At 47.5% G+C, this 19,099-nt stretch overlaps 1 protein-coding gene across 1 annotated transcript in view; it reads left to right on the forward strand.

Moving 5' to 3' along the window:
* The window catches only part of LOC147708507 (uncharacterized), a 381,831-nt gene that overhangs the window by 237,116 nt on the left and 125,616 nt on the right, over nt 1-19,099 (forward strand). The window contains exons 12-13 of the mRNA XM_086927193.1: nt 6,387-6,497; nt 10,833-10,922. Of these exons, the coding sequence (XP_086783319.1) occupies nt 6,387-6,497; nt 10,833-10,922 (201 nt within the window). The remainder of the gene's footprint in view (nt 1-6,386; nt 6,498-10,832; nt 10,923-19,099) is intronic.

Raw genomic sequence — 19,099 nt, forward strand, 5'->3', positions numbered from 1 at the left:
ACAACAGCTACAACCATTGGCTGTGGATAAAAGGATTGTTCCCCTGGAGAAAAGTTCTGGTTCTGACCTAGATATCGAGGACCTTCCACCAGCTCAACAGTTCATGAGTACGACTCCCCCATCCTCCTCAAAACTGCCCTCATCCCGAGCAGTCTTCATCCAAAGGACACTCAGCCACTAAGGAAGACTAGAGACAGGCTTTCAGATCACCACTGCCTTTGGGCCATGATCGGCATGGATAAACTACTTCAGACTCCCTGCCTGGCTTGCAATCAAAGAATCATTCAAGAACGACCACATCAGTACCAGTCATCCTGACACCAGCAACGACCCACTTTGGCACTGACCGGAACCTCGGCACCGAAACCAAAGGCACCCTTGGAGTCAAAGACTTCAGCATTAACCAGCAATTCTGACACCGGCGCAGTTGAGCGATTCTCCATATGATGCAGGAGCAGCTCAACTCAAGGCAGAAACTCCTGATCATCCACCCCCAAACGTGCCTCATTCTTGCCCCTGCTGCTTCACCCTTGGAACGTCAGCTGTCCTTTGAGGAGTCCTTGTACATTTTGGTTCCGGCAAAACAACGCAAGAAAGCGGATAGGGCTACCAACTCCTTGCCCCATGCACCACCTGGCTGTGTTCCTCAGCCTTCGCCCTCCCTGCCTACTTCTCCAGGGGACCCCCTTGACATCGCACCTCAAGGTTCTCCACACGCTGATGACGCATTGACACTCCCCACAGGGTGACCCATGCGACTCCTATGATGTAAACCCACCATGGGGGACAGACCTAGACTTTTACCCTGCCCGCCCCTCCCTCTGGATAATTCCACATCCTTTCAAGAGCTCATTGGTTGGGCCGCCTCCTGTCCTAAGGGGGAATTCCACACCGAACCCTTAGAGTAGGACTTCTTCTTCGAAACCATCTCTCCACTCTGTAGCTCCCCATGCTCTTGGTCCTACCCCTGATATTTTTAAAGACTCTGGCTGGACTAGGGTTATAACATCTAGGGTGGCTAATAAATATAAAGCCTCCCCTTTTAAAACCTTCTGTATTTGCTGTCAGCTCTCACCCGATTCTCTGGTAATTACCACTGCTCATAAGTGAGCAGACTCCCAGGCTAGCGGGCATGTCCTGCCTCCAGATAAGGAAAGCAAACACTGAGAAGTGGCAGGGGAACAGGTGGCTGCACAATCGGCCAACCACTGGCGCAGTGCTAATTGTAGCCCACTGTGATGAAATGGAGGAGCTCCTCCAATACATCTCCTAAGATCATAAAAAACAGGGTCAGGAGATAGTTTCTTAGGGCAAGCTGACATGCATGGCTCAGTATCTCCAAATTTAAGCCGTATGTTCCGCAGAACCAGCTGAAAATGCCCTTTGATGGTGAGCATCTCTATGGTCCACAAGTTGCCAAGCTTTAAAAAAATTAAAAAAGCAGACCGAGACAGGTAAAGCGGTGGGGTCACTGCAGACACCCGCTCCCCACTGCTCCTTTCGCTGCACTCCTTATCGTGGAGACTCACAGACCACTTCCCCTGAAACCTCCACATCTTATCAGCACAACCAAGGCCAGAAGTCCTTACCCAGGGTCCTATAGGCGCAACAATTACAGGGGTAAGTGTATGTGGAGCTCCCCAAAAGGAGCTACGCCTGCCACCATAGCCTAACTTGCCTCTTCTTCCCCCGACCACACAACACATGTAAAAGAATGCCTACTAGGCTTCTTACGCACATGCCAAACTATCACCTCAGACCAGAGGGTGTTGGATATTATCCAACATGGTTATTATCTGGAGCTTCCATGCCTCCCACCACTCCACCTTGCAAACATAGACTCTCACCGGAACATCATAAACTGCTCACAGAGGAGATCAAAGCCTTCCTCCTCCTCAAAGGGGCTATAGAACCTGTCCCTTGTCACCAGCAAGGTAAGAAAGTGTACTCACTGTACTTCCTAATATCCAAAAAAGACGGATCCCTCAGTCCCATTCTAGACTTCAGGCCCCTAAACGAATATATCCTGTCAGAGCATTATCTCATGGTGTCCCTTCAGGATGTCATTCCGCTTCTCCACCAAGGCGACTTTCTGGCCTCACTTGACCTAAAGGATGCCTATTTCTGCATACCAATAAATCCCGCTCATCATCGGTATCTCAGATTTGTGGTCAGCCGAAGGCATTTCCAGTTCAAAGTGCTCCTCTTTGGAGTCACTACTGCACCTCAGGTGTCCACCAAGTACCTTCGGGTGGTGGCTGCACAACTGCGCAGATAGGGCATACTCATTTTCCCATATCTGGACGATTGGGTTATAAAGAGTACCACCCACCAGCAGTGCTGCGAACACACACAGATCACAATAGACCTGCTTCATCGCTTACGGTTTACCATCTCCGCCACAAAATCCCACCTCCAACCTCTACAGATCCAGCTCTACCTAGGAGCTATTCTGATCTCAAAGGCAGGCATAGCCTATCCAGATCCTGCTAGAATCCAGTCCTTTCAGGCACTGTTTCCCTTGTTGAAACCAAAATAACAACTCGCAGTTAAAACAGTTGCGCACCTCCTAGGCACGATGGCCTCCTGCATTGCCATATCACCTCATGCCAGGCTACAAAAGTGTCCGTTGCAAGGATGTTTAGCGCAACAGTGGTCTCAGGTGGCGGGTCAATGGGACAATCTAGTGTTGATCGTCATCGCTCTCTGCAGTGGTGGAAGACCAGCTACTGTTGCAGGGGTGGCCTTTTTTGGATCATTTCCACAGAGGATTGTTTCATCGGACCCCTCTCTTGCAGAGGAGGTCGCACATTTACATGATCTGATGGTGCAGGGTCAGTGGGAGACCAAGTACCAGGGCGTCCACATCAAGTACCTTGATCATCTAGTCGTTCACCGAGCTTTGAAGGCTTACCTACCGGTTGTTCTTGTCCGGACAGACAACATGAAAGCCATGTATTACCTTCAGAAACAAGGGGGATACACTATCCACAGCTGTCTCAGCTATCCCAGCTCATTTGGCGTTGGGCTCTCTGCCACACAATTCATTTGTTAGTGGACTACCTTCCTGGGATGGACACAATTTTGCCAACCTCCTTAGCAGGATACAGCAATAAGTTACACAAGTGGGAACTCCACCCGCACGTCCTCCATTACTTTCACAGATGGGGGTTCCCACAGATTGACCTGTTCGCTATAGCAGAAAATGCCAAATGCCTATACTTCACCTCCGTGTTCCCACACCCACACTCCAGTGGCAATGAACTATGGATAAACTGGTCAGGAATGTTTGCCTAGGCTTTTCCTTCTCTCCCTCTTCTCCCAGTTGTGGTGAGGAGGCTTCGGCAGACGTCCCTCACGCTCATCCTGGTGGCACCCACATGGGCCTACCAGCCCTGGTTCACGACCCTGCTCAAACTCTCAATGGTTCCACATGAGAGGCTCCCTAACAAGCCAGGCCTTCTCACATGGAACCATGGTGAAAACAGGCACCCAGATCCCCCAAACTTGCGATCTAGCTCCTGAGATCATAGAATTTGGATACCTTCACCTTCCTGTTGAAGGCATGAGCATTCTGAAGGAAGTGGGTAGATCTTCCACCGATGCCTGCTATGCGGCCAAGTGGAAGAGATTTGTCTGCTACTGTCACTCTAATAGAATTGATCGATTCAAAGCCACAGTACAAGATATTGTCTGCTACTTAACTCACTTAACTCACTTGCAGGTTTCTGGGCTAGCCTTTACCTCCATTCGGTTACATCTAGCTGCCATGGCTGCTTACCTTCAGAATATACAACACATCTTTCTCTTCCGTATACCAGTCATTAAAGTCTTTATGGAGGGTCTCAAAGTATTGTTGCTTCCCGGTCCCACCGGCACAATCATGGAATGTTAACATTGTACTCACACGACTCATGGATCCTCCCTATAGCCCCTCCACACCTGCCCCCTTCAGTTCCTATCACAGTAGTATTTCTAGTTGCTATCACCTCACTCTGAAGTGTCAGTGAGGTTCAGGCATTAGAAATAGAAGAACCTCTGTTCCACGTACATAGGGATTGGGTTGTCCTCCGCACCAACCTCAAATTCCTCCCTAAGGTGGTGTCTCACTTCCACCGTAATCAGTCCATTGACCTTCCCGTTTTTCCTAACAACCTGATATGTTGATAGAACCAAACCATTTAGAAAATCACAACAACGTTTTTTTGCTTCCTCCAACCCCCCCAAAGGAAAGGCTCTATCCAAGACAAGCGTTGATGGTTAAATGCATCCTGACATGCTACGCTAAAGTGAAGAGTACTCTACCCACTCCTCCTAGAGCACACTTTACTCATAAGAAAGGAGCCTCAGTGGCATTCCTGGGGAACAGCGCAGTAGCTGATATATGCAAAGCAGCTACCTGGCCCATACCACAAACCTTCACAAAACATTACTGTGTGGATGTCATAGTCCACCAACAAACTAATGTTGGCCAGGCAGTTCTTAGTACACTTTTTCAATCTACTGCAACACCCACTGGCTAGCCACCACTTTTTGGTAGGACTGCTTTGCAGCCTATGCACAGCATGTATATCTGCAGCCACACATGCTGCAAACGGAAAATGTTACTTACCCTGTAAGCATCTGTTTGTGGCATGTAGTGCTGTAGATTGACATGTGCCCACCTTCTTCCCCGGACACCTGTGGCCGTTGCAGTGCCTTATTTTCTCTTTTCCCTCTTATGCATGGACATCTCTTTATATATCACTTTGCTTCAATTTCCATCCTCACCCACCATGCGGTAAAACAATGGAGTTGTGGACCATGCACATTATTGTCAGTAGGAGAAGTTGCAGTACCTCGTGACTCGAAAAACATCTTAGAAGAAAAATAATTTGCACACATTCGGGCCCAACACCAGACGGCAGGAGTATGAACAGTATGTGAATCTGCAGCACTACATGCCATAAACAGATGCTTTTAGAGTAAGTAACATTTTCCTTCCCCTCAATCCCCAAATACATACATTTATTATTTGAAATGTTTCCGTGTGAGCCCTTACTTCTTTTTTTGTTGCTGTGCCATCAGACCCCACCCGCCTGGCTACCCCTTATTTCACTACCTTGACCGGACATTTCTTGACTGCTCTGTCTGTCGCTTCACTGCTTTGATTTGTGCTGGATTATTGACAGCCGTCTTGTTGGTTAGCCTTTTGGGGACTCCTTGCTGCTGCTGATTTTAACCAACACGTTATGTGAAACCGCACAGCCCTCAGAGGTAATAAGGGAGAAAACCAATGGAAGCACCCCAAAAGTATCTCCCACACTACCAGTCATACCACTGTTGCACGAGCCAGTGTAATCATGCAAAAGATACTGCTCCACAACAGCTCAGATGATCTCAATGCAGAAGGGTCCTGCCCCAGGCAACCACGGTCTCGTCAACTGCTCACACCCATGCCTGATCAGAACCTCCAGGGCCTAGAATATCTGTCGGGTCGATTACCTGTTCACTGCAACTTCTTGCTTCATGGGGCAGACTCAGTGACTGAGGCATGGTCCCTGATCATGTGATCCTCAAGCTCTTCTCCCTCCCGAGCCACTCAGGAAGAGCGCACTGTCCAAGCAATACTGGTGCGGGGAGCTTGTCGCCGGCCATCCACAGGCTAACTTTATTCACGGCCTGTGATTCTTCCCCTGGAGTCCCACGGATGCATACCACTGTCCAGGCAGCACTGGTGTGGAGAGCTAATACACCCTCCACCCCAGCTGTCTTTAGGCAGTGCCGGATATTCATTACCTTAACCAGGGGACCCCTTAGTAACGGATACACCATTTTGCCACTGGCAATGTCTCTGTCGTGTATCTTTCCTTCACATTTTCCAGCACTGCAAGTCAGCAGCCAGGCCTAGCAGGTTATGTGGGAGGGGGGGGAGTATATAACTGGCATCCCCTATTTCAAGGCACCCCCATTCTGGATCAGGATGCAGCAAAATTCTGAACAGGCTGCAGAGCGTGGTACAACTACCGCTTGCCAGCCATGCTGCTCAACCACCACACTGCATTTTTTCAAAATTCAGCCACTGCTTTTATCGTAGTAATAAACGAAGCACAATTGGAGCATATATTTTATCAAGGGTCCTGATATTTGTGGATTGGAATACTCAATACAAAAATCGGTGAGGACATGCAGGCATGAGAAGAACTATACTTGGAGGTAACTAACCTTTTTTTAAACTATTTTTTAGAATTGTTTGTAGCAGACAGTCAAGCTGTTCCCTACACATTACATGCATCATAGAGTAGAATTGCCTCATTTCTACACTAATTTGGGTTGTCCTATTCAAGATCAAGTTACATGAAGTCTTTGCTCAAGAGGTTTACACCCAATGTATTTTTTGTGCATAGGAAAATAGTCGGTTGCAGAAGGAGATGATTGAAGTGGTTGAAAAGGCATCGGAGTCTGAGAAATTGGTCATGAAGCTCCAGAAGGATCTTGACATGATGTTGAACGAGAGGGTAATTTTGTTATAAGTGTAATGTTTTAATGCATTCTCCCAATGTGAGGAAAGCTTGTTGATAAAACCACCCCGCAAAACTCTCCCAAGTATCCTAAAATAACACTTTTATACTTTGAAACCACTGCCATACTGTTTATAATGATTTTAAAGAGTAACCAGGTAATGGCATGTCCTTGAGATCTTAAAAAGTGCAACAAACTATTTTTAATTAAGAGTGCAATACCTTTTACGAAAAAAGCAATATGTAAGTTATAGGACCTGTGAACACCGAGCAATTGCATACTTCTATCATTCTGTCCGTTCCATTGTGAAGAATGATAGGCCATGTGTAAGTCCTTTTATCCCATTCCCAGCAATAATTCAGTCCTGGTTGTTTGAGAGCTTGAATACTACTCTTTGAAGGGGCTGCTTTAAGTGCCAAACTGAGTTGGACAAGTACTAAATCCGATCTCCTTGGAATTAGTCCTGCTGAAAGAGCCTCTGAAAGGGCAGGATGCACTTTATTTCATCAGTTGACTTTATTCTGATATCTACTACAGTACTAACTATATCCTTTGCCAAAATGCTGCTTTTAATTTTGACAGCACAAGCAAGAAACATAAGTAGAGTGCAGAGAAATGAGTACTAGCCGTGGTTTGACCACTCTTTTATTGAACCGCAACTAGTGCAATCCAGTCTATTGACAATTGTCTGTGGGAATTTACTGATACCAGAGTGCAGCCCTGTTCCTATTTGGGTGTCACCAGTTTAACATTGCATTCAAGAAAAGGGGAGGTAAAAGACACAAATCCAAGATTTTTTGTGTGCCACCTGAGGAATTTTCAACAAATCTTGGCCTTTCTTAGGCCACTTCTGCCTGCCATCTTTCTCACAGAGGAACATTCCCTATTGGATGTTTCCAAGCCCATGTGCCACTCCCCGATTGAGGAGTGCTTGCAACCATTTTGTGATGTCCTGAGTGACTTTCTCAGAAATCATTGTAAGAAGGATAGTAAGCATGTTGAAAATCCTCCAGTTATTTTACCAAAATGTTCCTCACATTGCTCTTCAGACACACACTTTAAACTTACTAGTACATTTAAAGGGTTTCTTCTGGTTCAGATGTCAATTAGTAGATAGTAGATATGAGCCCTTTCACTCTTCCCATTAAACAGAGGGAGGGCTCTTACCAGCGCTAGAGAATTTGGCAGTCAGAATTCCATTGAAAAATGAGCTATCGGAGACCTGGTCTAAGAGGCCATTCTCTTTGCGAGTCCTTATATTGGAGATGAGCTTATTTAATTCTACCCTTTAAACTGATGATTGAGTCGATGCACACACATGCATATTTGGGTTTGAAATTAAGTGTAGTTCATGTATAAAGCAAATTAATTATTTTGCAAGTTGGAGCCACTAAAGAATATTGTTTTAGATTTGGGGTGGTGCAGCAAGGGTATTGGTTGACTTTATAATGTATGCCTGTAAAGATGCATACTTTTATGTCGTACAAAAGTTAGAGTAATTAAGGGTTTTTGATTCGTAGCAAATTCATATTAATTTTTTTTTCTTTCAGCTTTAATATGACCTGCAACTTTCACATGTGTATTGGTGGTGGCAAGAGCCACTTTCTTTACTGCATTCGTTTTTGTACTCATTTAGAGTTATCTAATGTACGAAACTGGACTTTTGATGCATTTATCCCCCCACCTTTTGCCCCCATTTTAGCTACTAGATGCTGATTTTCGACTCTGACAGTGCACTCGGCGCCGGTGCTCCTTCGCCCAAACAAGGTGTTGTCTAATTGTGATACAATTGGATAAGGACTTTAGCCCCCCTGTAAGTCCTTAGTACATGGTAGCCCAGGAACCAAGGACATGAGTGCTAAAGAAGGTCCCAAAGGGCAGAAGCATATCTTATGCCACCTTAAGAGACCTACACACAAATTTCACCCAGACTGCCATTGCAGGCTGCGTAATGTGGTACAAACCATGAGTGAAAACATGACATGGCACACTCCTGTGTGTCATGTCAAAGTCACCTCCTCCAGGAAGCCTGGTACATTTGCATTACAAAGCAGGGATCTTCTGCTTTTGGTATGAAAATCTGGCTTCCTTCACAGGTGAGGGGATGCCAACCCTCCTCACCTGGGCCCATTTGGCACCAGGACAGGCTGGAAAATTAGTAGTCAGAGAGGTGTGTCCACCCTCAGGCTAGTTCCACCTCTAAGGTGGACTACCTGATATGAATACAAAATTTAAAAGTCCATCATCTTGGTCATGGCAGAATTAGCAATTCTTGGACAGGGTAATGCCCACTTCCCACAGGAATTGGTCATATAGGAGGTGTAGTGACCGCAGGGGTAAGTAGCCCATTGGCTACTACCTAAACCTCCGTAATACCCCTAAATCTTGTATTTAGGGCGGCCCCTGGCACCAGGAAATCAGATTCCTGCCGGCCTAAAAAGAAGAAGGACACCAAAGAGCTGCGAGGAGTAAGGAGATGTGTATTTGTAAACCCATGGGCAACTTGGCGCTGAATAACAGATGTTTATTGTTGCCCAACTCAATGGTACTCCTTTTATCAACCTCAGGAGGATGAAAGGCTGTGTGAGCCCACCAGGATTTGAACCTGTGACCATTAGGTCAAACACAGGCCCCTACAGGGGACCCATTAGTCTACTAAGCCACCAGACCCGGCTTGGAGGGCTTCAAGGACTGTAGAGAAGCAACTGACTTGGCGCCAGCCCTACCTGTCTGTCTGCTGTTCCCACCAGATTGTGTATACATTGTTTCGTCCTGCAGCACCTCAGCCCCCAAAAGCCTTGGAGGACTGCCTTCCTTCAACAAAGACACAGGAACTCCTGTGGAGCAGCACCGCTGCTTCCCTGCATCCACCCCAAAAGAACTGTAAAGACGACGGACTGTGGCAAACCTAAGACCGAAAAGCAACTCTGCACCTGGGCCCCCTAATCTGAGTTGAAGTGGGCCAACAGTGCTAGGGTAATATCCAGAGACAAAGACCACAATGGGTTTGCCCACAGTGGACTCGCCGATACCGTCTGCAGCCTCTTTGAGCATACCCCCTCTATCACGAGTGTCTCCGGTGCCGAAAACCCCATGCCTCAGAACACCTCTGCACACAGCCGCTCTGGCCCGGGGAGAATATGACCAAAAGTGTACTCACATCCCTGAGCATCGTGAAACTTGCGCCCCATTGTTGGTTCAGCCTGATTGGTCTTTCAGTCCCAGCTTGCAGCCTCTTTGCAACCGGACCATTCCCGATAAAAGTGAATGGGACACCGAAGCCTCAGTGCCTCTCAAGTGGATCTGTTGATGTGGCCTTGGACCTTGTCCCATACTTACCGTAAATCCAGGAAATGGGTCCTGTGAGTCGCTGTGAAGTGCCCGAATGTAGTACATGTTTTTCCTACATAGCATAACAATAGCACCAGATGCTGAAAAGTACCTTTACACTGTGACGCCCCAGTGCCATCCGAGGTGGCCTGTTGGTACTGCCTTGGACCTTGCCCCATACTTAAGTTTTGTCCAAGAGCTTGATCCTGTAAGTCACTACGAAGTAGCTGTATGCAGTGTATGTTTTCCCTCCATAGGATAACAATACTGCTTCAGAAATTGCACTTTCTACCATTTAAAACAGTACAAATTCATTCCTCGAAAAGTACTTACCTGATTCCGATGACCTTGGTAGCTAAATGTATATAAATGTAAGTGTTCTTTTTATAAATTGGTGTCGGATTTTCTCACTTACTGCCTTTGTGTGTGCAATAAATGCTTAGCACTACCGTCTGCTCGCCCACACTGCCACTAAAGTGTGCCTCTGTAATTCTTTGGGATTTTCCTGGTCTCTTTACACATTGTACCTCGTTTTATTCCACTATATAAAGAGTTGGCTTCCTACACCTCATCAAAGCCACATGCTCCCTAACTTTCTCTTTCAAGTATTCAGCTGGTTCTAGGCAACTTCATTTACATACTTTTCTCTAACAGGTATCAGCAATCTGTTCCTTCCTCTGTAATGTGAGTCGTCATTCGGAAACCCCTTTAGCTTTTTAGATTGATAAGTCACTGTGCCCTCTCACGGGATAATACTGCCATGCCAATCCCAAAACATTCTTTCTACAAGATAAAAATGAATAGTGCACCTTTACCAAGTTAAAAATGTCAGGCCAGTGGATGTTGTAACCTTTTTTGCCTATTTGTCAATTTGACCCTGATTTTGACTGTGTTGATAGATCCTAGTACAATATCATTGGAGATGGAAAGACTGATAAATTGAAGAAGAATAAAAGAAGAGCGGCACAATAAGTAATGTTTCCCATTTTTCCTCTTTGCAGTTTAGATTGATGGACCCTCAAAGCACAGAGCACTTTGATCAGGAAGAAAGATTTGCAGAGATTATTAGAGAATACGAGATCCAATGTAGGGTAGGTACTTACTTGTATCACTGTTATGTCTGATTGATTTCTATTTTGTGCTTTTTCCAGTACATATAGACGGTACAGTGCCCAAGTAATAGGCCAGACTGCAAGAAATGTATTCCTATGTTGTATCTGTCAAGTGTATTTATCTGAAGCTCTATACAGTGCTGTAAATGGTACAACACTAAGGAGAACAATAGTCATACGTTTATAAAATAGGTTGAAAGTCACATGAAGGAAACAGTGGGAAAATCTAAGTAACAAGGGGAGTTTAAAGATAACCTTTAAAAATGGCCAAAAAAGATGAAAAATTGTGTGAAAACTTTCCATACTGTGCCCAAGGAGGTGTGATTGTTTTGCCTTTAGAAGCAAAGTAAAGAGAAAAAGGAGGTTATAAAAAAATAGAGGAATGACAGAATAGGCAAAGTTGAAAAGTGTATACATTTGAACACAGTACAGCTGAAATTCTATTTGAACTGGTAACAAGTGGGGATCCGGTAGAAATGAGACAGATAAGGAGAGAGATGTGAAAAATGCAATACAACTGTCTGAAGAATATAAGGACGGTCGAATAGATTGAACTAGAAAATTTACAAATGCAGGACGGTGGTCTTAAACAGAAGTACAAGAGTTACACCAAAAAATAACTCAAAATTGAGAGTTTGTTGGGATGTGCAAAGCAGTGCAGCTGTGGTACACCAATGCTACATTATTAACCCTCACCATTGCATTTTCCTATGGCAAGTTAATTTTGTTCAACTTATAGAACTGTCTATTCACATGTGATGGGCCCTTCAGAAGTGGCTTCTCCTTAAGTGAATCCTTCTAATGAATGTTTATAAAAGTCTGTTATTCGTTTAACTTGTGTCACAAGTCTCTTAAACATCAAAAGATTCCATCTTTTTCAAATATTTTTTAATTGCCATTTAAGTTAAGCAACATATGATATACAGAAAAAACAAAACAAAAGAAAACAAAAAATTCAAAAAGGTGACATACGCTCACTTGGTGTAGTGTTTACCCTCATTATTACAAAAAAATGACACTTTCAGTACGATCCCTCACTCAAATGATAGCTGTCATTGTGACACACTCCCTGCTTGCAAAACTAGACATGGCTCACCAATACATGGGAGTTCACCCTCTTGAGTGAGCTTCATCAATGTATTTGAACCTATCTTAACAAGGATGTGCAGCTGGGGAAAGGTTATTCTGTGGTTTCCTCAACTTGGCGAGGCTACAAAAAATCCTTCTTGTTGTGCAGCAGCAATTTGTAGCCCAGTATCAGCAGGAATCCTCCCAAGAATTGACCACTACTTCATCCGTTTCTTGGGACTCCCCTTTGATTTGTTCCACATCTTGCAAATAATCCAGTGTATGACAGTCACACTAGTTCTCAACTTGATAATGTTTAATCATGGGTATGAATCCTGCCAAAAGCTGCATTGTCAATTTGTGTCTTAACAAATCCAGATCAAGGCTCTCTGTGTTGCGCTCAGGGCTTTATATAGTCACGGGCCCCGGTTTGCATCTGATTCCACCATGCTGACCCTCTACATATCCTCAGACCAGGTGTGCTGCTTCTGTTTATTGTGCCCTGTTTCAGGCCGAGAGGCAAGGATGAGAGACAGGGCCCTTCTCAAGCCTTACTTTGTAGCCATGGTATCACCTTACCTTTCACTCTTCCACAGATTGGGAACTATTCTATCTTCCATAAGGCTATCAAGTATCATTTTGTCTATTTTATGATCCATATATATATATATATATATTTTACTTTGGGTTCTTTCTCTCTGGGGTTTTTTCAGTCATAGCGCCACGTTACTCACCGTCAACTGGAAGTAGTCAAATGCCTTCAATAAAAGAAGCCAAATAAATGGTTTGTTTTGCACCCACTCCTGTGGGTAAAACATCATGCTTTTTGATTCCTCCCTTCAGGGGTGCCTGCAAGTAGGGGTTCAAATTCAGACTTGTATCAAGACGTGGGTGTGCCCCTCATGGGTCACAACCCTGCCTTTTAGTTTGAGCATAGAGATCTACCGTGTGTGAGGGCAGAACAGTGTACCTATTGGCCACCAAGCCATACAAACAAAATCAAATACACCAACAATCAGAGTGAAAACTCTTGTATTGGAAATGCTTGGAGACCATTCCCATTAAGCATTAAGGGAGACTAAGGGACTGAATTGTGCATTGGGGACATGTGATAGTCTATGTATTTTTTATTTTTTTTCCAAGATTCTTGGAAAGTGTAGGTTTTAGTTGTTCTTTGTGAACTTTTTATACTAACAGTAGGTAGGATAAAACCTCAAATACATAAACAAAATAGGACTAGCTTGTCATCCCATAAAATACTGAGTCTCCTAATCTGCACTTTTCTGAATACTATAGATTCTTCTAGATATTAGTCCTTGCAATTTGAGTTTACTGATTTTCATATGTTAAGCTTTTCTGAATTCATCCAGGAGCAAGGCTAGATACCAGTTGTTTTAGTGACTTTAAAAAAAATACTTTACTTCCAATTAACCTCCCTTTTCCCTAACTCAATGTATTTATGTATTTGCATACATTAATTAAAACCATTGCATAACAAATAAGGTAATTAAAAAACCATGGGGCAGATGTATCAAGAAACCATTTTGCACTTCTCAAATAGCGATTGTTAAGGAATCGCTATTTGAGAAGTGCAAAATGGTATGTATGTAGAATTTCGCTATTTTTTAGCTATTCCTTAAAATTCCTTAATTGCGATTAGCAAATTGCTAATCGCAATTAAGGAATACTTTTCCCATTCATTTCTATGGGCCAGGAGGCCCATAGGAATGATTGTGCAGTAATTCTCAAATTGCGAATTCGCAATTTGCTAATCGCGATTTGAGAATTATTTCAAGGGTGCAGGGGTGTCTCATGGACACCCTGCTGCACCCCTGAAACTTACATGTGTGTGCATATGGCACACGTATGTGTGTCACATGCCACCTTCAAAATAGTCATATTTAGTTTTTTAAAAGGATTTCGCAAATTAACACGAACCTCAAATTGGTGTTAATTTGCGATTCCTTAACCCGAATTCGCAATTTAAAAAAGTTTCATACATGTCATTTAAGGAATCGCAAAATTGCGATTCCTTAAATGCATAAGCAAAATAAGGAATCGCAATTTTTTGCGATTCCTTATTTTGCTAATGTGTGATACATCCCAAAAGATGCTAAATGTCCGTTTGCGATTCCTTAAGGCCGAAATTCGCAGAATTTCGTCCTTAAGGAATCGCAAAAGGCTTGATACATCTAGGCCCATGATACTAAACTACAACAACTTCAGTTGCTTTCATGTCCAATTAAAGGGTTTTTTGATAAACCGTTACGGCAGACCCTTCAGTCAAAGTTCAAGAGTAGTAGGGTAATTTCAGATAATGCCCCAGAAGACACACGTTTCCCAGGCCGACCCATGCGAACAATATCCCCAGAGTTCTATCCCTTTAGTTCTCCGGCTCTGTAGCCCTCACCTTTCATCAGCATGTGATTAGCCGAAGGGCCGATTCTCCAGTAAGGTGCATTCACTGTGTGCGGTAGCCTAATGCTTATAGTTCATGTTAGTGACGTCCATTTTCCAGTAGGTAAGGCCCTATAAATAAATCTTGTTGGCTTACAGTAAGCTCCATCCATGGCATGGCCAAGCTGGAATAAGGATGTTGTCTCATAATTTCGTTTTTAGATCGGCAAAAGGACCTGGGCCAAGTTTACATTTGATCAGTATCTGTTTTTGCACTTTGTGTGGTCATTGAGGAGTATCAAGACAAGGCTGAAAAGCATCTCAGAGGGTTTGTACGAATCTAGCACAGTGGGCCAGGGTTGAGGGGGCCTTTTGAGTTAGGCATAAGGCTGAGGCCTCTAAGCAGGTGCTCACTCCTTCTCTTAAGTATAATTTCTTAAGGAGAATTCTCCTTGCATGGGTTATGGCAGGACAGCAGCATAAAAGATCCAGCCAAGAGTCATGATGGTATTTAATCAATCAATCATGGACATTTGTATAGCGCTCTACTCACCCGGAAGGGTCTCAAGGCGCTGGGGCGAGGGGTCCGCTACTGCTCGAAGAGCCAGGTCTAGAGGAGCTTCCTGAATGAAAGGTGATCCTGGGTCAGTCGAAGGTGGATGGGGAGGGAGTTCCATGTCTTGGCCGCCAGGTAGGAGAAGGATCTTCCCCCGGCGGTGGCTTTGTGGATGCGTGGTATGGCGGCGAGGGCAAGGCTGGTCGATCGTAGCTGGCGGGTGGGTGCGTAGAAGGTCAGGCGGTTGTTGAGGTACTTGGGGCCCAGGTCGTGGAGGGCCTTGTGTGCGTGGGTGAGGAGCCTGAGCGTGATCCTCTTGCTGACGGGGAGCCAGTGTAGGTCTCTTAGGTGGCCGGAGATGTGGCTGTGTCGGGGGACGTCCAGAAAGTGTCGTGCGGAGGCGTTCTGGATGCGCTGGAGTCTTTTCTGAAGTTTGGCTGTGGTTCCGGCATAGAGGGTGTTTCCGTAGTCCAGTCGGCTGGTGATGAGTGCCTGGGTAACCGTCTTCCTGGTTTCGGTGGGGATCCATCGGAAGATCTTACGGAGCATGCGCAGGGTGTTGAAGCATGATGATGAAACAGCGTTGACTTGTCTGGTCATCGAGAGGGAGGAGTCCAAGATGAAGCCCAGGTTGCGTGCGTGGTCCATTGGCTTGGGAGTGGTGCCCAGGGCAGGGGGCCACCAGGAGCCGTCCCAGAGGGCGATGATCCCAGGATGAGGACTTCCGTATTGTCTGAGTTCAGTTTCAGGCGGCTGTTCTTCATCCACTCGGCGACGTCTTTCATCCCTTCGTGTAGGCTGGTTCTGTCGGTGGCGGGGTCATTGGTGAGGGATAGGATCAGCTGGGTGTCGTCGGCGTAGGAGATGATGTTGAGGTTGTGTTTGCGTGCGATGGTTGTGAGAGGGCTCATGTAGACGTTGAAGAGGGTTGGGCTGAGTGATGATCCTTGTGGTACGCCGCAGATGACTTTGGTGGCCTTGGATCTGAACGGGGGGAGGCGGACTCTCTGGGTTCTTCCGGCGAGGAACGAGATGATCCACTCTAGTGCTTTCTCTTGGACCCCGATGTTCCTGAGGCGCTGCACTAGGGTGCGGTGGCAGACAGTGTTGAATGCTGCAGAGAGGTCTAGGAGGATGAGGGCCGCTGTTTCCCCGTTCTCGAGCAGGGATCTGATGTCGTCAGTGGCTGCGTTTAGGGCGGTCTCGGTGCTGTGGTTGGTTTGAAAACTGGACTGCGAGGTATCGAGGGATCCGTTCGTCTCGAGGAAGGCGGCAAGCTGTCTGTTGACGGTCTTCTCGATGACTTTGGCAGGAAAAGGGAGGAGCGAGATGGGGCGGTAGTTCTTGAGGTCGGTGGGGTCTGCAGTAGGTTTCTTCAGGAGGGCGCTGAGCTCGGCGTGCTTCCAGGTCTCCGGGAAGGTGGCGGTGTTGAAGGAGGTGTTGATGACGTCCCGGAGTTGGGGTACGATGATGGAGTCGCCTTGTTGAAGACGTGGTGGGGGCAGGGGTCGGTTGGTGATCCGGCGTGGATGGTGTTCATCGTGCAGGTGGTGTCTTCGGTGCTGATCGGGGTCCAGGCGCCGAGGGTGGTGGTGGGGGGCGTTGGTTCGGTGGTTGGGTGCGTGGTAGATGCGCCGAAGCTGTTGTGTATATCTGTGATCTTGCGGTGGAAGAATGAGGCGAGTGAGTCGCAGAGGTCTTGCGAGGGGGTGATGTCGTTGTTTCCGGCGCTAGGGTTGGAGAACTCCTTGACAATGCTGAAGAGTTCCTTGCTGTTGTGGGCGTTGTTTTCCAGTCGTTCTGCGAATGCTGTCTTCTTGGTGGTGCGGATCAGCTGGTGGTGTTTGCGGGTGGCATGCTTGAGGGCAGTCATGTTGTCTGTGGTCTGGTCGTGGCGCCAGGCTTTCTCGAGGGTGCGGCAGTTCTTCTTGGAGTTCTTGAGTTCGTCGGTGAACCAGGAGGCTTTCTTGCTGCCGGGTCTGCTGGGAGGGTTCTTCAGTGGTGCGAGGTCATTCGCGCAGTTGGTGAGCGACTGTGTGAGGTTGCTGGCTGCTTCGTTGGGGTCCGTTGTGCTGGCAGGAGGGTTCTGGCGGAGGGAGGTGGTGAGCTGCTCGGTGGTGATCTTGCTCCAGTTTCTGCGAGGAATCTGTTGTGGGTGGTGGTGGGTCGTTGTTCTTCTGAAGCTGAAGTGGATGCAGCTGTGGTCAGTCCAGTGGAGTCTGGTGGAGTGGCTGAAGGAGATGTGCTTGCTGGAGGAGAAGACGGGGTCAAGCGTGTTGCCGGCGTAGTGGGTGGGGGTGTTCACCAGTTGCTTGAGTCCGAGGTTTGCGAAGTTGTCCAGTAGGGTGGTAATGGTGCTGTCCTTGTTGTTCTCCAGGTGGAAGTTGAGGTCCCCTAGGTGGATGTAGTCGGCGGAGGGGAGAGCGTACGGCCTGATGAAGTCTGCGATGTCTTCGCTGAATTGTGTGCGTGGTCTCTGGGGTCTGTAGATGAGGGTGCCTCTGAGGGTGGTGTTGAGATCGGTGTGTATCTGGAAGTGGAGGTGTTCGGCGGCGGTGAAGGCGTCGTCGGGGTTGGTCGTGATGTGGATGGTGTTCTTGTGTACGATGGCGATGCCTCCTCCAGTCTGGTTGATGCGGTCCTTCCGGGTGATCTTGTATCCGTCCGGGATGGCTATAGCGATGTCAGGCGCTGAGGAGGCGTTCATCCAGGTTTTAGTAAGGAAGGCGACGTCTGGTGATGTTGTGTCGAGCTGGTTCCAGAATTCGACGGCGTGTCTGTGAACGGAGCGGGTGTTGAGCAGGATGCACTTGAGGTGGTTGCTGCTGGTGCTCGGCTTGTCGGGTGCGGTGCAGGTCTGGATGCAGGTGAACTTGCAGGCTTGGCAGGTGAAGGGTCCATGGGTGCGTTTCGGGGTGGCTCGGCAGCAGGCGGGGTTCCGGCCAGGTTTGATTGCGTTGAGGGTGGCGGCGTCGTAGGTCCGTCGCGTGGGCTAGCATCTTCGGGGGCCAGGGGTCCTGGCGCTGGGCACGGTCCAGGTGTGGACGGGCTTAGACGGGCTTGCCTTTGGCGTGCAATCGGCGCGCCCACTACGCGTAAACGCTTCGCGTACGTGCGGACTCTGCCATAAGTGGAGAGTGGGGGGGGTAGGGAGGGAGGAGCAGCTGGGAGGCGGGAGCGGGGTGGCGAATGGGAAGGGGAGAGGTCCTAAGAGAGAAGGGGGCGGGGCTGCAGGGGAGCAGCGGCGGGGAGCGGGGTGCAATGGCGAAAAAGGCGGGAAAAGCGGCAGGAAAACAGGACTCACTCAAACAGGGTCACCACAAGGGGGAAGAAAAAATAACAGTCAGGGTCACCACATGGGGGGAGAACAGCACAACTGGCACAGAGAAACAAAAAAAAGGCACAGGGGTCACGACCTCAGGAGCGGCGGCGAGCGGTGGGAGCAGGGAGACCGGGTGAACTCAGGAGGAGCCACGCGGCGGGTGGAGCGACCGTCTCTGACGAGGTCAATTCAGGTCACCGCTCCCCGTCGCGTGGAAGCGCCTTAAGTGTCCAGTGGGAGGGAGGAGCAGCTAGGAGGCGGGAGCAGGTTGGCGAATGGGAAGGGGAGAGGTCCTAAGAGAGAAGGGGGCGGGGCCGCAGGGGAGCCGCGGCAGGGAGCGGGGAGCCGGGTGCAATGGCGGAAAAGGCAGGAAAAACGGCAGAAAAACAGGACTCGCTCAAACAGGGTCACCACACGGGGGGGAAGAAAAAACAACAGTCAGGGTCACCACATGGGGGGAGAACAGCACAACTGGCCCAGAGAAACAATAGAAAGGCACAGAGGTCACGACCTCAGGAGCGGCGGCGAGCCGGGGGAGCAGGGAGACCGGGTGAACTCAGGAGGAGCCATGCGGCGGGTGGAGCGACCATCTCTGACAAGGTCAGGTCAGGTCACCTGGACTAATTACAGAGTCTACAAGCTCCTCCAGGTGTATATTTGACCCAGGCCCGGTCAAAGTCCGCAATCGGTAGAGCCAACAGTCGCATATACATTATCTCTCTTCTGACTGCCCTAACTGCTGAAAGGATGTAATTATTTTTCCAGTTAAAGTTACTTTAGGATAACATGATTTGGATATTTTCCATAAAGAAA

Source organism: Lissotriton vulgaris, chromosome 6 (genome assembly GCF_964263255.1).
Source record: "Lissotriton vulgaris chromosome 6, aLisVul1.2, whole genome shotgun sequence".
Lineage (NCBI taxonomy): Eukaryota > Metazoa > Chordata > Amphibia > Caudata > Salamandridae > Lissotriton > Lissotriton vulgaris.